This window comes from Pseudorasbora parva, chromosome 19 (genome assembly GCF_024679245.1).
Source record: "Pseudorasbora parva isolate DD20220531a chromosome 19, ASM2467924v1, whole genome shotgun sequence".
In the NCBI taxonomy this organism is placed as follows: domain Eukaryota; kingdom Metazoa; phylum Chordata; class Actinopteri; order Cypriniformes; family Gobionidae; genus Pseudorasbora; species Pseudorasbora parva.
In genome coordinates this window covers 33,791,238-33,811,212 of record NC_090190.1, presented here as the reverse complement: position 1 = coordinate 33,811,212, position 19,975 = coordinate 33,791,238, and the positions used below count along the sequence as shown (strand labels likewise).

The 19,975-nt window shown below is 38.1% G+C and overlaps 1 protein-coding gene across 1 annotated transcript in view; it reads left to right on the top strand.

Moving 5' to 3' along the window:
- The first annotated feature begins 544 nt into the window (after positions 1–544).
- efna3a (ephrin-A3a) overlaps positions 545–19,975 on the top strand; it is a 170,661-nt gene continuing 151,230 nt past the window's right edge. Inside the window, exon 1 of the mRNA XM_067426228.1 lies at positions 545–1,340. Within this exon, the coding sequence (XP_067282329.1) occupies positions 1,231–1,340 (110 nt within the window). The 5' untranslated portion in view covers positions 545–1,230. The remainder of the gene's footprint in view (positions 1,341–19,975) is intronic.

Below are 19,975 nucleotides of genomic sequence, written 5' to 3'. Positions count from 1 at the left end.
AACATCTGGCAAAGGATACTAGCCTTTGGGCTAATTTGGGTAATTCACATTCATAAATGTTGATTAATATACTGTCCCTTTTTAAACAAATAATTAAAATAAATAAATAAATAAATAAATAAATAAATAAATAAATAAATAAATAAATAAATAAAAGTATAAATAAAAACAAACAAAAGGCTTAAAAAATTGAAAAAAGAAATGTTGGCAATTTGCATAAGTAGTTCGGCAATATAAAATCAATTATTTAAAAAGATATGCAGTGAACCAATTTTGTTTTGAAATATTGGTATTATTATTATTGTTTTATGTATTGAACTAGCATGGATACAAATACTACATTTTTAAGAAACTGACATAGGATTTTTCAAAGATTTACATACTCTTTTTATCATCTCAGATATCATTATTTAACATTGACCCACATATCAAATCCAAACTCTGACTAGAAAAAGGACAAAATCAATAGAAAACAGTTAAAACAGAATTATTTACGTTTAGCAAATCATTAAAAACATATACAGGTCCCATTAGGTGAGTGGGCGGTGGGGGCGTGGCCAGTTCTCGGGCAACCGCAACCTGTCAATCATATTCTGTGGCGGGAGCAAAAAACGAATGTCAGTGAGGACGCCGAGGCTATGATTGCCTTACTTTTCCTATTACTGTTACTGACATCGTGTGTGCTTGGATAAAACCCACAGTAAACGCATAGTGGGATTTAACAAAAGCTCACAGAAGTTAAGTAACCGCAAAATATGACTGTGTGAGTTGATAGAATTGCTTATCACACTTATTGAGTCGGTTATTATTATGTTCTTCTTCACTCGACGCCAGTCACCTAACCAAAGAGACACCTGCCGCTGAAGACCTAGGCTACTCTCCTTTTGTCTCAACCGTTCATCGAACCATTTTTCTTCTCTCGTGAAGGATTTTGTCTCGAAAAGGAATTATTCAGTTGTTTCAGTAAATTCCAACAGACCTGCTCAGGATGCCTTGGATGAGCGTCTCTCTGCCATGGAGTTGCATTGGGGAAAGCGCGAAGCTCTGTGACTGAACAAACTAGCCGTACTGCGGCACGGCTTCGCAAAATAAACGCTTTGCGACTGTCTGTCCACTTGCTGAGTCGCAGGAATGTTGTAAAAACCGCTAGTTTTGCTTGGGACTGGGGGACCGAGAGTCGAAGAAGGCGAAGAGACCACAGCAGGTGCACGTGAACGCAGGAATATTATAATGGCTCTCGCGGCGGTTTCTCTCTACCTCCTCGCGCTTGTCTGGGCGAACTTGCGCCCGGTCCACGGGAACAACCGTCACGCAGTGTACTGGAACAGCTCAAACATCCAGTAAGTGGGTTCATAAGTTTTCTACATCGGGATGTGGGGAGATTTCGGTCCCGTACGACGGTTAACACGGAGAGACCGAGGGAGAAAACAAACAAACAGGCGAATCTCACGAACACATGCAGGTCCGAGACATATTTCAAGATTTTCCTCCCTCTCAAAGCTTATTTAAGCAAAATTGAGATTTTGTTTAATATGATTTTGAATGGCAATTAAGCATATTTTCACCCTAGATTTTAATTTGACCGGTTTTATTTGTTACACAATTCCTGTAATACAAATATACCCAATCTATAAAAATACATAATAAAAAAAAAAAAAAAAAAAAAAAAAAATCAACCAATAGATTTATTTCTAATGGCTTTGGGGTGATGCATAACCCGAACATGTTCCGTGAGATTTATCTGAGAGTTTTGATTTAGGGGACAACTGTCTGGTCACGTGCTGTACATTTCGACTCTCGCGCTGAGGAAGTTGATGAAGTGGCTCCTGATTGAGACATGTTTGCTTCAGCCTCCAGACTGATTTATTTCTTTTACTGTCACAGCACTTGATTGTGTGCTGACAGGTGATCTTTCACATTACCTGACAGCCGAGACTGGATGGCTAAATAATCTGAGAGAAAATTCAGTATGGTGCTATTTTCACTTTTTTTATTATTATTATTTTAAATCTCTCCACAGACCTTTTTTTTTCTTTCTTCTTCTTCTTCTTCTCCCCTGCTGCCCTGTTCATTTGTCTAGAAGAGCTTCTATACTGTAGCCTTTCTTCAGTTTAATTTCTTTTGTCTGTAATTACAAGACCTGTAGTGGTGATGAATGAGAAGTCCTGTGCCTTTAGTGTTATTATCTTAAGATTAATCACATTTATCTCCCCTCTGATAAAAGGGAGGGCGAGCAGCTCCTCCCTACCTCCCCACATCATGTCTATTTGTATTCATCTCATCCACTTATCTCCTGGCTATATTCTGCTTACCCGCTCTCTTCTCGTCTTCTGTATCCCCCTTTCAGTGGTCTTTTTTGTGCTGTATTCCCCTCTTTCATCTTACTATTGATATGCATCCCTATATGTGATGGAAATATTTCTCATATCTAAACTGGGGGTCAGAGTATGTGGCATGAATGTCAGCGAGCATTGCACTCCAAACATGGTTTCAGCATTACTCAAAAACCTCTAGAGCAAACTATGGGCCCAACAAGCACCAGCTGCAGCAATTAAGTGGGTAAGAGAGTTTGTGTGTGCGTGTTTGTGTGTAGAAAAGATGAGAAGAGCCTCATTAATACCCAGGTCCTCATTATCTTAACCGCAGCATCTTCAAAGTGCACAACAGTCACACGTTTCCCTGCGTGTCACATTCTGTTGATGCTGTTATCTATTACCTTTAATTATCCTTTGTGTTTGAACGCAACTTTTGGTTAGATGTTCACAGATTTCTGCTTCTTTTTGTTTATATAGCTAGATAAAAAAAGTGGGCTGTATTGAGTAATTTAGCTCATTTTGTTGCATCGGTAGTGTTAATTATAATATGTGAACCTGGACCACAAAACCAGTCATAAGGGTAAAAAAAATGTTTAATTCAGATTTTTATACATCATCTGAAAGCTGAATAAGCGTTTCATTGATGATGTACAACATTGGACAATATTTGGTAGATACAAATATTTGAAAGTCTGTAATCTGAGGGTGCAAAAAAACAAAAAAACAAAACTAAATATTGAGAAAATCGCCTTTAAAATTGTCAAAATTAAGTCCTTAGCAAAGCATATTACTACTACTAATACATTTTTTATATATATTTACGGTAGGAAATGTACAAAATATCCTCATGGAAACTGATCTTATCAATGATTTTTGGCATAAAAGAAAAATCGATAATTTTGACCCATACAATGAATTGTTGGGTTGTAAGTTAACCACCATAGACATTGAGGGGGACAAGTCTTACCGAATAATTAGAAATGGCCAAATTGTCCCCCCCCAATATTTGATATTGTTGATGCTGGTCTGCTGTACTTCACTACACACTGCTTTGTTTGTTGCTGATGACAAACATAAACTTGACATTTTTTAATGTTGGTCTGCCTCAGAGGTCTAACAGCACTTTTCACTGTCAGAATTAGTGAGAAGGTCAATCAAATTAAAGAAGGTGGGGCTTACTGTTATTGCGAATTCCAGTACGTCTCTTTAGTTGTAGCAGTGAAAGAGTGCATCGTAAGATTTAAATAGCTAAACATTTAATGGGTGACTGGTTTACGATAAAAATGTTCAGCGACCAACAGTAATATTGAGTTATGCAAACTACTTGACATTTTTTATGAAGTTTAACACTTTTGAATAAAAAAATATGACATTTATGTCAATAATGACCGAATTTGACGGGTCAAGAAATGTTTTGCATTATTACATATTAGGTAGACGAAAATAAAAGTGAATGTGTGCATATTTTAAAAAAATATTAGTTGCAAATAGTTTGCTTCATAACTTCCATAGAACTGGATCTTTTAACTTTTATCGTTCATATTTCTTTTTCCTTGAATTATTTTGACCAATTCCTTTAAAATAAACCAATAAGACCAATACGTCCCCCCTTACGCAAAAAAAAAAAAAAAAAAAACTTTGGTCCCCCAATATCTACGGCCTTGCTTTGAGATGTCTGATTGGCAGGTGCGAGTCTTTCTGAAATATAGCTATTTATGAAAACTAGTAATGTTTCAGTGGTTATTGTTGTGTAATAATGTTTCTAAGAGTTGTGTGTGTTCAAAACTCTGTCAGGGTGTTTGTACCTACATGTCTCTGTTAGTACAGAGTCTATTTCTACTCCCACACTGGGAGAAGATCTGTAAAATAATGCGTAAACTGACCCAGATTGCAGGTAGCCGAGGAACTCTCTAAGGCCTTACGGCATGAATACTGATCCCAGATCAGTCCTGAGAGGCTTAAAGCTTTGGGCCACACACTACTCAGAAGCGCATGCAGGCATGGTACAAACTGGAGCAACAATCTCCCAACCAACCAGTTCCCATGAGCCCCTCAAGGGCATGGGAGTGTTTATGGCCCAGTGGGTTGTCATCGTTCTAGGTGAGACCCTCCTTTTGCTCTATCTGCAAAGCTTGGTCCAGCTGAGGTTGACAAGTTAGCGGTGGAGCCGGTAGAACACTTTACATGGTCTAACGTATCCGCGATCGCTCTCACTCCGCATCCTGGCACTCGCGTCGCTGAGACAGATAAAAGAGCAGACTGATAAAAGTGCCTTCATAGATGCAGCGAGAAAACCTTGCTCACTGAGTCTGTTTGAAATCTCACTGTAAAGTCAAGTGAATAGAGGATCATCAATCATGTGAGATGATGTGTCTGGGGAAAATGCCAAATCTGGAAGAAGTCAGAAAGAACGCGACTGCCGGTGTAATATGACAGAAATTTGCATGGGGTGCTTCAGATATGTGTAAACAACTGAAGCGAACATGTATGGGGTGTTGATTCGGATGGCGAGGATGAGTCAGAAGCACACGGCTGGGCTTTGATTGCATCTGCACGGCCCCATTAGGAGGCAACGCTCTCAGCTTCTGCTGGCACTGGCACTGCAACCCAAGCTCATTACAGCTGTCCCAGCTAATGGAACACACACTCACACACAAAGTCATTTAGTCGCGTTCTGTCCGACGCACATGCAAAGTCCCTTACAAACAAGTATGCATACTAATGCACTTCATGCGGATCAACTGACTTGCAAGCTGAAACATCCATGCACTCGTGTGACAGGAAAAATCCAACCTTTTTCACACACATTAAATCATCGCCGCTCCCAGGTTCTCTGCTAATTAGCAAAGTTTGATGTGGAACATGTGTAGCTGAGCAAGGTGGCCGTAGGGTACATTTCCTGTGGCAGCCGTGGCCTCTTGCACCCGGCACCAGGTTGGTGTCACGGCCCAGTATCAGAGCAGGGCCTTTTAATTGGTCAGCCTCTGTCAACATGATGATAACAAACGAGAGCCCTGCTCTCAGACCGCACTCAAGAGCTCTAGGCTAGGCAGCAGTGAAGGGCTTATGTAAGTGGAGATTTACCTTAGAAGAAAGACTAAATGGAATGTAATATGTGCTGAAAGAACGAACATACAGGCTGCAAGACTGCGACCTTTAAGAGCTGGGTCAAATTAATTCGAAAATAGCTTGTGGTTAATTTATTCTCACTTGTGGCGTGTGTTGCTGAATTAAATTTTTGTTCCTGTAATTGTTTACCCCTGAAGTAGCTCTGTGAGACTTGATGGCTTGATTTTTCCTGCTTTTTCGTGATTCGTTTAGGGGTAAAACGAAGTTCGAAATACGCGAGCAATGATATACTGTTAGCGAACATCTGACGCCGCCCACACTGCTGAGAGCGCCGTTTACATGAATATGTAAATATGTGCTGCACACTTTCCTCTCAATTACATAATAAACAACAACATTTTCATAAAGCATAAGAAAAGCATCTGTTCATCATAGCACAAGGATATGTTTACACACCCTCTGCAATTCGGCACTCTAGTAAGTCATATCAAGTTTATTTATAGCACTTTTACAATAGATTGCTTAAAATCAAGCAGATTTACCAGTAACGTTAGGGGTGTAACGATATTCAAACCGAACCAAAAAAAAAAACACGATACACCACCCACGGTTCAAACCGCGATACACTCATGTCGAACTGAACGAGCCCCTCCCCCTGCTGCCTCAGCCCAGGTCTCACTTCACCTTATGCCACAACTTTTTTTCTTCCATTATATTATATTAAATAGTAATTAGTACACTTTTAACAAAATTAAGAGCTGTATTTTTACTAAATATTATTATAATAATATTATTTACTAAGTATTGGCGACACTAACTTTTGTCTTCCAAGTGCATGTCACTTGACTTGGGCGATTCAGTCAAGCTTCATGGAAGGGCAAAGAGAGCCATTTAGTAGCTTGTTACAAAATAAAAAAATCTCTCTCACCTCAGCTTTCAAGCTTTCTTGTCCTGTCAGCCGTAAATTCTGTGTGTAGCACACACTCTTTAGTTACACCCGCACATGCGCCCGATCACGGTGTAAATTACAAGCGCAAGAGAAACTCTGAGCATGCAACTTAACGATGTCAATTTGTAATCCATGAAATAAAAGTAAAGTACCAATAAATCACAAACTGGTTCGACGTGTGTGAGCTGGGAAGGCATGCAGGTATGATGTGCATTCTGTTTATCAGGAGCAGTTTTCATGTTTCATTAACAGTTCATGATGTATTGTGTATTCGCCCTGCTAACAGTTGTTTCCATAACCACAAAATGATATTTTATTTTTAAATTACTGTGGTGATAAAATGAGTAGATTATTTCTGACTAGTCTACAGTGCAGACATTTATTTCATTTGAGTTTACTCAGGTGTGCTAACTGCTCTAAAGAAAATGTGAAGCAAATGCATAAAGTTTAATTATTGCTGGTTCCTAGCCTAGAAATCTAGACGCACCCTAGCGGCAGCAAATTTAATTTGCAGACAGGGTAGTCTAGCAACTCTCCATTGGATTGCGAGCTGGAAAAACCAAACTCTGGTCAGGCCAATCACATCGTGTATAGAGTCGGTGGGCGGGCTTATTATAATGATGGCAGAGTTGTGATGGGTCCGTGTTCTGAATGTTGGTGATTTTTGGACTGAAACCCCTGAACTTCATTCCTGGTTTTCACATCAGCGCTGTTTGATCTGATATCTGTGGTTTATATCAGAGAATTCTGTGCCAAATACTTCCTGCTTGATTTCACGGTAGCGATTTTAATTCTATGGCGAATTCAAACGCTTTCACACTGGATCTCCCACCACTGTGTAGTAACAGTTTCACGTGATAGAGACCGGCCCGTGTATGAGCTACTTGAAAACAAAGAAGCTGGTGTGTATGTACTACTTGAAAACAAAGAAACTGGTGAACGCGTTCTTTCGAAACGGCTTTGGCCACAACTCTGGAAGACTTGGAGTCTGGAAGAGTTGGAGAAACCGTGGCTCCAAACCCGTGACATGAACCGAACCGTGGCTCCAAACCCGTGACATGAACCGAACAGTGGCATAGGTGTACTGTTACAGCCCTATTTACTAGGGCTCCAGACTAACATTTGAGAGCAGTGGCACCAGCGTCACTAAGTTAATCATTACGTTTTAAGCTCTTTGTTTTGTTAATAAGTACAGTTACTAATAATATTACGTGTTTGTTTATTGAAATGTAACAGTGAAGCACTGAGCTTGAATTGACATAAAATTAACTTTTATTAACAACAGTAACGTATAGTAATATACAGTAATATTCTACTCTTATTAAATGTAGCATTGTTCTATCACATTGAACTGACTGACAACTTCAGTGATAATAAAAGGAGTGGTCTTTCTGGGTAAGACAAAAACATGGTTTGGACGCTGGATTCATGTTGTACATTTTTATTACATAATTTTTGTAAATCTTGAACACAAAAAAGTTATTGGCAGACCAGCTTTAAATCCATGGTGAATGTTGGTGATTTTTGGACTGAAACCCCTGAACTTCATTCCTGGTTTTCACATCAGCGCTGTTTGATCTGATATCTGTGGTTTATATCAGAGAATTCTGTGCCAAATACTTCCTTGCTTGATTTTATGGTAGCGATTTTAATTCTATGGCGAATTCAAACGCTTTCACACTGGATCTCCCACCACTGTGTAGTTTCACGTGATAGAGACCGGCCCGTGAATGAGCTACTAACGCGCCGAGCTGAGAAACTGTCCACGTAGCCCAAAACAAGAAGAAATGGCAGCTCTTATCAGTTGGGAACCTTGGTGGTCACCCCAGTGCGATCTTATCACTGCACGTGCTGTGAGTTTAACATGTTTTTTCACTAATCATACCACCAACACCGTGGTCCGAGGGAGGTTTCACACCTGTAATTTTGATTAGGACCAAACTGAAAAAGCAGAAAATCCGGACCAAACAAGGTAGGTGTGAAAGCGTCTTAAAATATTTGGATACTTTAAGGATGTCATTACTTTTAGTGAATTTTTTTTTTAGATAATGTTGAATGACACCTGTTGCTAATGTGCTAAAACACCTTTTTGAAAAGAAACTTTACATTCAAAACTGTCTTGACATCAGTTGCTTTAAAAGGGGTACTTAAGCACTGGGAAGATAAATGTGTATATAAACTTGGTCATTTATGCTTTAGAAATGTGAAATTATTTTTGAATTTGGTGACTTCTAGACTGAGAAAAGCCAGAAAATGTATTTTTGACTCATGGTGATGAAAGACAACAACTCCCAGAATGCACTTGCTTCGTTGCCCTAAGAGGCCATTCCCAACGCCACCGCTACTGGATCACTTTCCCACCTTGTTTATTTTCATAAAATCAGATCAGTTAGAGAACAGACAAACTGAACGTGTCTGTTCAATATAGTGTGAGTGAGCCGGACAAGAGTCACAGCACAAACTCAGCAGGAGTCAGATTACATTCATCACAAGAGCGAAGAGCTGAGGTTCAGTCTGGTGCGTTTTACGATCATTTGAATTCTACCTGATTACTACTGATACAAAGCTAAATTCTAATCGCTGAAGTATCCCTTTAAAGATTTAGTTTGCTAAAATGAAAATTTACTTACTTAACTTACTCACCCCCATCTTATCCAAGATGTTCATGTCTTTCTTTTTTCAGTCAAAAAGAAATTGCGTTTTTTTGAGGAAAACATTCCAGGATTTTTCTCCACATAATAGACTTCAATACCAACCAAAATGTTGAAGGTCCAACTTTTTGATGAAAAAAAAATAGAGGGCAGATTAGAAATATGAACTTCTGACAAGCTTAACAAAGGATCATTAGTGAACTAGACCATTAGACCAGTAGACCATTAGGGATTACAAGCAAAGTTGGAAATGTATGCCTTTATTCACGTGAAAAATCTTGACACTAACGCTATATTTTGTTTAGATACAAGAATTAAACATGTGATCTATATCAATAAATTAACTATTGAATTGATTTCTGGCCATATTAATATACATTTTTGTGCAACTGTTATTGTACATATTTTAAATCTGATATAACATTGTATTAGCAATGCTACCCACTTTTTAAAACAAAGTTATGCTACTGCTTGGAAGTTAGAATAATGAAGTTAGAATACTGCCACTAACAGACATTATTAGCAGTGTATGTATTTGAGCATCTAATTGTGGTATGATCTAAGACAAAGGCATTTTATTTTTGTATTTTTAAAGCACACATCTTAGGGGTGACGCTGTGATGATGCTACCATTATGGATTCTTTATTTTGTATTAGACCAGACTAAATGCATTCTTCTATTCAACTAGATGAAACAGGACTAGTGGGTGGGAAACCAGTGGGAAAGACTAGGAAAGTTTTTATTTAGTGCACAATCTTCTGTTCTACAGAGCAAATTATCATCTTGACAAATGGCTTTCCTGGGAAATGGAGGCATTGGGTGGAGTGATCAATGACCAGCCGAGCAGGAGGCATCCTCCTGCAGCTCATTACAGTCACATATATCCTATTAATGAAAAGAAGAAGGGAAAAAAAAACAAAACGACAAAACTCACACAGAAAAACAAGGTCACATGCAGAGTGCAGTTGCTGACATCAAAAAATGTCCGCTCTAGTACAGGAGCACTTTCTTGAATAATTTGAATTCTTTAATATTCTTTTGAGATACCAATTTGGTTTAATGCTTTCCTTTTTTACAATACCCTCAGATACAGTTTTCAATATAGGTTAGGACAGAGGACAAAAGTTTGTAAAAGGTTTTAGTTGGATGGACATTTTTCAAAAATATTGTATTCAAATATTTGGGTTCATAAAAACGAATATTTGAATATAAAGATTTTTTTTTTTATCATTAAGTTTTCTTAGGATTTATTATGGATTCACTGCATCATAAAGCAAAAATGTCCAATAGTATTTTTATTTTTTGAATAAAAATAATTATTACAAATAGAATATTTGAATATTCAACTGTTCGTTGGATTCGCCTTGTCTACTGATGTTCATTTGTTGTTTTGACAGGTGTGCACCGGGGAAAAGTTCCTGTGGCGTCATGGTCGGCAGTGTTGCCAGGTCCGAACTGGGCTACTTTAACACTGTTGCCGCGGGCTGTTTTTCATGTCCGCGGGTTGAAGTGACCCCAATTATGTGGTATAATTAGCCCAGGGAATGCAAATTTAAGCAGGAAAACCTGGCAAAAAAACACATATTTTACCGGGAATTTTTTACCGGTATGGGTACCTGCAATTCTCTACTGGTACCCAACGGTACCTTTTTTCAGTACTTTAAGGATGTTTACCTCAATAACTGTAAAGAAACTGCAAGTCATGCAAGCCAGGCCAGTAGGAAAATCCTTAGCATTGAGCTCTGCAAAGGGTGAATCAGCCCTTGACACAGGGGTTATCAGCTGCTGGCTCAAACTGCGTTAACACCTGATGCTGACGATGCTAGCAAAGCAGCAGCGCAAGAGAGAATGGGACAACTAACCTAATATATGAACAGTTGAATCCTTATATTGAACGCCACTACAAATAGATTAAATAACAGTTACATGCAATGTATTTTTATTCAAATGAACTGAATCAAAAAGCAGTGCAGGACAAATAAATTCAAATCTAACAGCCTATTATAAACAGATTTCCTCAAATAAAAGTTAGACTATATACGGCAGCACGTTACGACTGTCCATTACCATGGCAACCACTTGCGTGTCAAGGTTTTGAAAAGTATTTGTGATACTTTTGGCGGCAAACGGGCAGCAAAAATACCGTAAGAAAAGTCTGATGTTTACTGATAACTGATTTATTTAACCGTATTTTCTTCATTAGAATGTTGATAGTAGGTGTCAAGCAAGTTTCATTCATAATATTTCGGCATAAGGAGTTGATCAGTGGTTCATGTAGGTTGTCTACAAACCGGAAGGTTGGTGGTTCAATCCCCGGTTCCATCTGACCAAGTGTCAAGGTGTCCATGAGCAGGACACCTAGACACCTCCCGACAAGCTGGATGGTGCCTTACATGGCAGACATCACCGTCGATGTATGGATGGGTTAATGAGAGGCAAAAATGTAAAGCGCTTTGGATGGCCATAGGGTCTGTTAAAAGCACTCTATAAATGCAGTCTATTTACCATTTCATGTGATCGGCAAAACATTTCTTGATGAGCTTGTGCCAGGGGCGTGGGTAGTGAGCCATTGAAAGAGCGAACATGCGTCATGATGGCAAGAAACGGCCAATAGGACAATTCAACAGCAGTAGCCACCATTCAACCTTATATATTGTAGAATTAAAACACTTTAGCCTATACCCAAATGTCAAAACCTTTACTCGATTCAATGAACAGCACCATGTAAGCCCCAGTCTTGCAGATCATTAACTAAAAAAAGTTGTTTTAAGGTTTAGTTACCCTTTAATATATGTAATGTCAAAAAAGGATGTGTATTGCTATGCCCTCAAATGTCTTACTTGGATGTTAAAAAAAAAAAATAATGAATTCAAACCCTGGCTCCCCTAGTCAGTCCTCATGCCGAGGGACTTAATTTGTGCAGGTAGATAAAATCTATTTCAGTCTTTGAGCAGTTTTTTTTTTTTTTTTTGCCCAAGAACAAGAGGAAAGTCAGTTATCGATGGAATGGAACAAGGAAAAAAATATTACTGGAGCAAGGAATTATTCAAAAGGTGTTAAAAGAAACCGAGACTGGCAAATTAATTAACACAAAGAAATTAGGAGCAACAGTGAAGATTAGAAAATTAATTGGAAATGGGGGCTGGAGAATGTGACGTTTAGAGGTATTTTTCTCTGGGAAAAGAAGGTTAAATTGAGGATAGTTATTGAACCACATGGTTTCAGTCATTTGGATTGATGCATTGAGGCAAGCGAGCATGTGTTGCGCTAGTCTGTCGCCGTTATGCGGTGGCTAGGCTCTCAAGAAAAGAAGAAGACAAGTGGATTTGCCAGCTGATTACATGCAAGGCTGTCCATCTGGCTTGGCATGATGGCACAGTCTCTCAGATTCTGCATATCAAATGTATTCCAGCATTCAGTAATTCAGTCATTCATTGCCAATGAATTACTACGGACACAGAGGAAGTAGTAAAGGCATATTTTTAAAATTTGTTGATTTGTATACGTGTACCAGTCATGTTTTCATTCTGTTTCTCTTGATTCCTAAAATTCCCAATCAGTCGCAATGCTAATCAATGTGATGTACTTGAGTGAATCTTTAATTGCTGGAAGCACGATAACCTGTTTTCCCATTGCTCCCAACAAGGCTGGATGATTCCTGTAGAAATGACACATCTGTGCCTAACATCCCCCTGGTCTTGTGCCTACTGCATACATAAAGAGAAAGACTGCCTCTGCTGTCTGAAGGAGCATACGCAGAGCGGTTGGGTGGATGTATGTGTCCGACCTGTTCCTTCTCTTTATTTTCGGCATGGAGGATGACAGTTCGTAAGGACCTCGGTGAATTCCCTGCCACGGTGTGACTCATGCCTACAGCCTTTGCCAAGTAAAACCAATGGCTTGCTGCGTAATTTTCTGTGCGCTCCCTTGGGAAAGTCAGATTGAGGAAAGGGAAGGTGATCGATCCGAGCTGAATGCAGGAAGGGCCTCCAGCCTCCAAATAAATATATAACCATTAAATACGAGGCGTTTGGTGCCTGAAGAACATTCGATTTCGGGCCTTGTGATAATCAATGCGCAAATTCATTTTTCCTTGAATGTGACAGCGTGTGAGAAATACCAATTAGAATTGAGAGCAGAGTGGGAAGAGAGGAGGAATTGATTTGAATTTGAGAGGAGAGGGTGTAAAGCTTGCCTCTCTCAAGCACTCTACCCGGAGGTCACCCCCTTCAGACACCTAAGGAACAAAAAGTGAGAATGCATGAGAGATGGGAAGCTGAAAATGATGGTCAAATAGAAGTCATCGATGGGGTGGAACATTTGGTCATTATGTGTCAGTGGAAGTATAAGGTTTTATGAGGGCCTTATTTCAAGGTCCTTAACCTTTAGTATTACGGTAAATTCTGCATATAACTGGTCCTGTAATGGTGCCATGAACATGAATGATACCTGAAATCAAGCTGTTAATAAGTGATCTAAAAATTGTTGTGGGATGAAAACTTGCCAGCCTTATAGCAATGCCTCACAACCACCCAGAGCATCTGTGCATTAAGTTTTTGTGAATTTTGCACTGGCAAGCACTTTGCATTTTCTTCAGTATTTAAAAACTAGTTTAGTTCTTTTTTTCATTAGCATCTTTTTCCACTTGCCATTACTTTTTTTGGGGAGTAGGGTTTGAAGTTTGACTGAACTTGTGCACCTTTAGTGTTGGGGAAATCTTTTGACTGTGTCCATGCATCACCTATCAAGGACATCATTACCCTCGATTCCTGGCTTTATTTTGTAAAAACCATGGAAACATCAAAGACACTTTAATATATGATGTGTTTCATACAAGTGAGCAACTGTTTGGACATATTCATCGACAGAAAACTAATCCTTGTTATGTAACTCAACAAAGTATTGTTTAAAGGGGGGTTGAATTGAGAAAACAACTTTGCCTTTGCTTTTGCTTGCTTTTAATATATAAAAGGTCATGGTAATATAAGAATATATTGTAAGTTTCAGAGCTGAAAACTTCCTTGTTAGTCAAAGAAAAGCTTTTATAGACACCAGGCCCAGCAAACGTTCGGTGCCTCATCCTGAAGTCACCATGTGGCGAAACACCGCCTCTACAGAATAATAAGTATGTCTAATTCAGTAGCCCTGCCCACCAACTCGTGGAGCTCTTCGGACATGCTGAAGATCGCAAGATGTTGCACTATTCTTGGTTGTGAAAGAACACAGTCGCTGCATAAGCTTCCTTCGAAATCTAATATTAGGAATGTGTGTTTGAACATTATTTTTAATGAAGTTCCAGCTTACGTTGGGAAGACATTGTACGTGTGTTCGCTTCATTTCAGTGCGGAATTGTTTGTAAACAAGTCTCAGCTCGAGCTGGATTTGCAGACATATTGAGATTAAAACACAATGCTGTGCTTTCTATATTGGATCCAACAGGAATGGTACAACACACTCATTTGAGTAAAACATGTTTTTTTATTTTATGTGATTGCATATTGCAAGTATTGCTTTGGAATTAGACCTGCGGCCTGTAAGGTCATTGGCACGCCAGTAAATCTTAAATACTGAAATAACTTTCCTTTCTTTATCTACGTTCTTCACTTCCTTGACACGATATTTGAAGGGCAAATATCCGGTTGAGGCTTTCAAAACAATTCCCCCCTCGTGAACTGACAGGGGAACAGAAGCTCAATAAATATGCAAATGTTATCCAATCCTAGCCTTGGGCCTTTACTTCTAAGTCTCCAGTGCGGCACACCTATCAAAACCCAGCGTTCAGGAAAAAGCCTCAAAATCAGTATAGAAAATAGTAGGGCTGTACTAGAATAATCGAATATTCGAATATTCGTTCGGTGAGGTGGCATTCGATTTTCAGTTTTGAGATTCGAATATTCTTTTTTTTTTTTTTTTTAACACGTGACTTCCGTCGCAGACTCATTCTCACTCATGCTTGCAGCTTGAACCACCCGTTGGCGAACGTAGTGATTTATTTCATCTCATACTTAATAGGTACAAAATGCCCAAGACCTCAGCTGTTTGGAAGCACTTTAAATTAAGTGAGGATGACAAGACAAAGGTAGTGTGTCAAATATGCGATTTGAAACTGGCCTACCACAACAGAAACATCACCTGAGTTCTGTAAGTTGCACGCGGCAAAAAAAAGAAGCTTTTATGCGCTTAATTTGCTATGATAAATAGGCTAATTGCAAATACGACACTATTTAAAAACATACAGCAGCACAGGCTAATAATAATTTTTTTATAGGTACATCCACAGGTATTGCAGCCATCAACATGCTCAACAAAACCCAAACCTTCACAGCAGATCCTGGAATTCCGAAAACCGTTAACAGAGAAAGGAAAGAGAGAGATAATAGATGCCATAGGAGACTTTATCGCTATATGAGGCCCGTTAATGTAGTTGAATTAATAAAGATAATGGAGCCAGACCTCACTGTGTTTTGTATCACTTGTGCACTGTCCGTTTTCGGAGCATAAACCTGCCCGTGTAATGCGTACCGGAAATTGTTCTATTTAAAAGATTATTAAATGTTTATTAATATTTAAAGAATGTGTGCCACCTGATCTTATTGCACTATTATTATATATTTAGCCCCACCCACCGAAGCTTCGAATATATTGATTGCCACCTAAGCTTCAAAGCTCAAAAAATGGCATTCGAAACAGCCCTAGAAAATAACCTATATCACTTACTCATTATGATGTTTTTGAATGTAAAAACCATTTGAATGTCATTAGTTTACCTCAGAAAACAGCATATAAAAAAGTCAGTTCATGACACCTTTAAATCTTGTTTTCTTAATTTACCGTGAGTACCATGCTTTACCATGTCTAATATCATTCTAGCTTACTGAAGTGTGCAAGTGTCTCAAAGTACCCATTGAGGCGAACGCACAGAGTAGTATTATAACCATGGGCGTCGGAACCATTGTGTGTAGGTGTTTTACCTGTATTTTGAATTTCACATTGCATTAGTTTGTGTTTTAATAGTTAACGGAAATTTCTGTAAAATTACTGCATAATGTACTGGGAGAAAATGACCATATTTACCATTATCTGTTTTTATTTTTTACAGTGCATGTTAGACGCTTGAGTTCTACTTTTTTTTAATCTTTTCTCAATTTTTATTGAAAATAAATGCATTCCGATCTGATATGTGATGGGAAAAGGGAGTAAAGCGAGTTCAGCAAAAGGTGTATATTTGCATTGTCTTCAGAGCACTTCTAGTGCTTCTGTCGGGTGCTTTTACAATTCCCAAAAAGAAGTTTCTTCAGGATAGTATATGAGCTTATATCCAGCATTTTGCAATCTGCAGTTGCTGTATTTATGCCAAGGCTCATGGCCAGCAGCTGTATACCTTCTTACCACTGTGTTATGTTCCTTAGTGGATTAGAAGTACTTAATTTTACATGAACAAAAACTAGGCTGTGAGGGATAGAAGTGCATCATGTTAATGTTTCAGGCAACAGACCTTGAAAATCTTTTTCTTTCTTTCTTTCTTTCTTTCTTTCTTTCTTTCTTTCTTTCTTTCTTTCTTTCTTTCTTTCTTTCTTTCTTTCTTTCTTTCTTTCTTTCTTTCTTTCTTTCTTTCTTTCTTTCTTTCTTTCTTTCTTTCAATTTCTGGGTACATTCGTTATAGTCCGGGTCAAATTGACCCTAGTTGGATTCAATACAAATCCTTAAAAATCACACAATGAAACAAAGGATATGAAAAGGTACATATTTGTTAAACATATACAGGCATATTTGTTCAAATATATTTGTATTAACTTTTAGAAATACACCTTCAGACTGTAATCAACTGGTCACATTTTGCATCCTTTTTATCAATCAAATCAGTTGCCCAACTGCTAAGAGCTGCCATTTCTGTTGCATATGAGAAACGGCAAACAAAACGAAAGTGAAACTGCTCGTTTGAGTTGCACGGACTGTTTATCAGCTCACAGACCAATAATAGACAGCGCAAGCTCATAACAGGTTTCCTCGCGGGCCTTTCTCGATCACATGACACGTTACTACACAGAACTGTGAGATTCAGTTAGAAAGCACTTGAATAAGCCGCAAAGTTAAGGACATCACAGCGAGATCTAGTGGGAAGCATTCCAATTTGGCGCAGAATTATGTAATAAACCACACACATATCAGATCAAACCAGAAGAAACATTGTGCCATGAATGAAGTTAAAGAAGGCTTTTCATGTCCACTAATAACCAACATTCACCATGGATTTAACGTAGTGACATTAACTGTAACCATGGTATTGTGGCAGAAATAGTCAGGGTTTTTTAAATTTATTTTTTATGATTTTTCTCAGGGTTTGTACAACCATTTGAGAGTTTCACTGTTAAATTTCCAATAAACAAACATGTTAAATTATTATTAACTGCATTTATTAATGCAAAACGCTAGTAATTGTATGATTAAAATTTATTTTAATTCAAATTTCTCCCAGCGCTACCAAATCAGATGCTGGCACCACCTGCTGTAGAACTTGGAGCTCTGGACTATATATTCTATATTTTATTTAAAAAAAATTTTTTCACTCTTTCAAATTCCCACCCAAGTTTGAAGACCCTTGGAATAGGCTGCACGTTGCTTGCTCAAAGTCTTGTTTTCGTTTACATCCAAATGAAACCTGCACTGTTTTCAAGGGTTGTTTTGAGCCATGTCTTTACTCCAGGTGTGTCATGTGAAAGAGAAAAACATGTTCCCGTGGACTCTGTTTGTTATATGAAAGGTACCTGTTTGTGACATCACTCCCTTGAGTCCCTCTGATTGCCTCCCTGGAGAGTCACTGTCAGCACTGTGACCTAATCATCACACTTGTCACAGGGTCAGGTATTCTGTATGCAGCAGGATGTCAACAAAAATACAAAAGAGCCATACGCATCTTGATTTTTTTTCATTTCTTAGTCATCTGACAACTGTAAAGGCAATGTATTCCACTATACTTACAACAAAGTGCAGTGGAATGCTTGAAAAATGCCTGACAAGAAAGTGTCATAGGATGTTAATGTTGGAAGAATAGCAAACAGAATTTCTCTCTTGAACAAGGTGAGTGAGAGAGCACGTGAGTGCACATTTGACTTCAATCGCCATTAGTATTCCATCAGCTCCAAGGTTATGGAGTGTTCACTTCACCGAAGCTCCAAATCCTGTAGAGATGGGTTTCCCACTCCTGACATGTAAAGCCAATTCCAGACTCAATGATTTGAATGCAAATGCTGTAGTGGAGAGCCACCCCAACTTCGAGTCCCATTGTATTATTGTACAGTATGTCTGTGACGCTGAAGAGGTTTCTATTATTCTCACAGGGTAGATAAATTGCTTTTGTTCTCAAGATGCAAATGTTCACACACTGTAACATGATAGTAGTCACCAGTCCATGGAGTCTAATTGGTTATGTATGTATGTATGTATGTTAATCATTTGTTTCTGTTTATTGTGCAAACATAGACATACATTATGAAAACAGAGATTCTACTATATGTCTATGTTAGGGATTCACAGTAACATAGCATCAGAGATTTTTTTAAATATATTTAATTACACATCCTCCTTTTATTTTTTTACATTTTAGATTGCTGTCATCTAATACTCACAAAGTTCATCTTTAAATATACTTAAGTATTATTAAATAATTACTATAATATTCTATACTATACTATATACTATACTATAGTATTATTATAGGATTATCTACTTAAATCTACGGAAGCCCTGAACGGCCATGGATAATATTTTTTTTCTGTGTTGTTATGTCGTGATCACGAGTTAATTTTCTCGTGATCTCAAGATAACGAAAGTTGTTTTCTCGTGATCACGAGAAAATAACTCGTGATCTCGAGATAACAAAAGTTGTTTTCTCGTGATCACGAGTTAATTTCCTCGTGATCTCGAGAAAACAAAAGTTGTTTTGTCGTGATCACGAGTTCATATTTTCTAAGTTACACAACTGCGCCACGAGGTGGCAGTATAGAACCAATTAACTGATGGGGTGCGGTATAGCCTATCCACCATGTGTTGTACTGGTCCAGATTGAACGCGTTGAAGACCTTTCGTGATCACTATTATTTGTGCAGTACTGTGTGCATTAGGCAATTAATATAACTGAATGGTCTAATGTGATTAGTTTGCTATAATAGCGTTTGGTGCGTTACTAAACTTACTGTTAAACTCATTTTGATTTCACTGTTCTATTTGCACCTTTTTGTGCATTAAAATGCCATTTTAATCAGCAGCCTAAATAACCGTTAGTTTGCCAGATTGTGTCACTCGATGTATAGCCCATGTAAAGATGCATTGCAGCCTAATTTAAATCAGTGATAATGTGCAATTAAAACGATTGTATTTTGTACGAGACTGTATTAACTGGATTAAAAGTTTGTTTGTTTTTAGAAATATGGAGTAGGCTACTGCACCGCTTTTTAATGGAATAAAGGCTAGAAGGAAGGATACTAATAACGAATGAGGAAAATAAAATGGGCTGAATCGAAACTAAACGATTTTTAGAATAGAACAGAATAATCTGCCATCCTTCTGAAGGATCCTTCTCTTTTGATAATTTAAACATGTTAATTACACAAATAAAATGTGTATTAAGTGAAGCAAAGATTTTGCTGAAAGATGGCACGGTTTATTATCCATTGATCAGATGCCCGTGAAAGTTGTGTTCGTTGCTACAGCAACTGTAGACTCTGGGTGCCTGTGCAGTATTTCAGAATGAAACTCGTGATCACGAGAAAACAACTTTTGTTATCTCGAGATCACGAGAAAATTATGTCGTTATCACGAGAAAACAACTTTTGTTATCTTGAGATCACAAGATAATTAACTCGTGATCACGACATAACAAGACAGAAAAAAAAAATTATTATCCATGGCCGTTCAGGGCTTCCGTATAAATCAGAAAATAAATGCATATTTTTCATACTGTACATTATAATTATGATCCCTTAAAATTTTT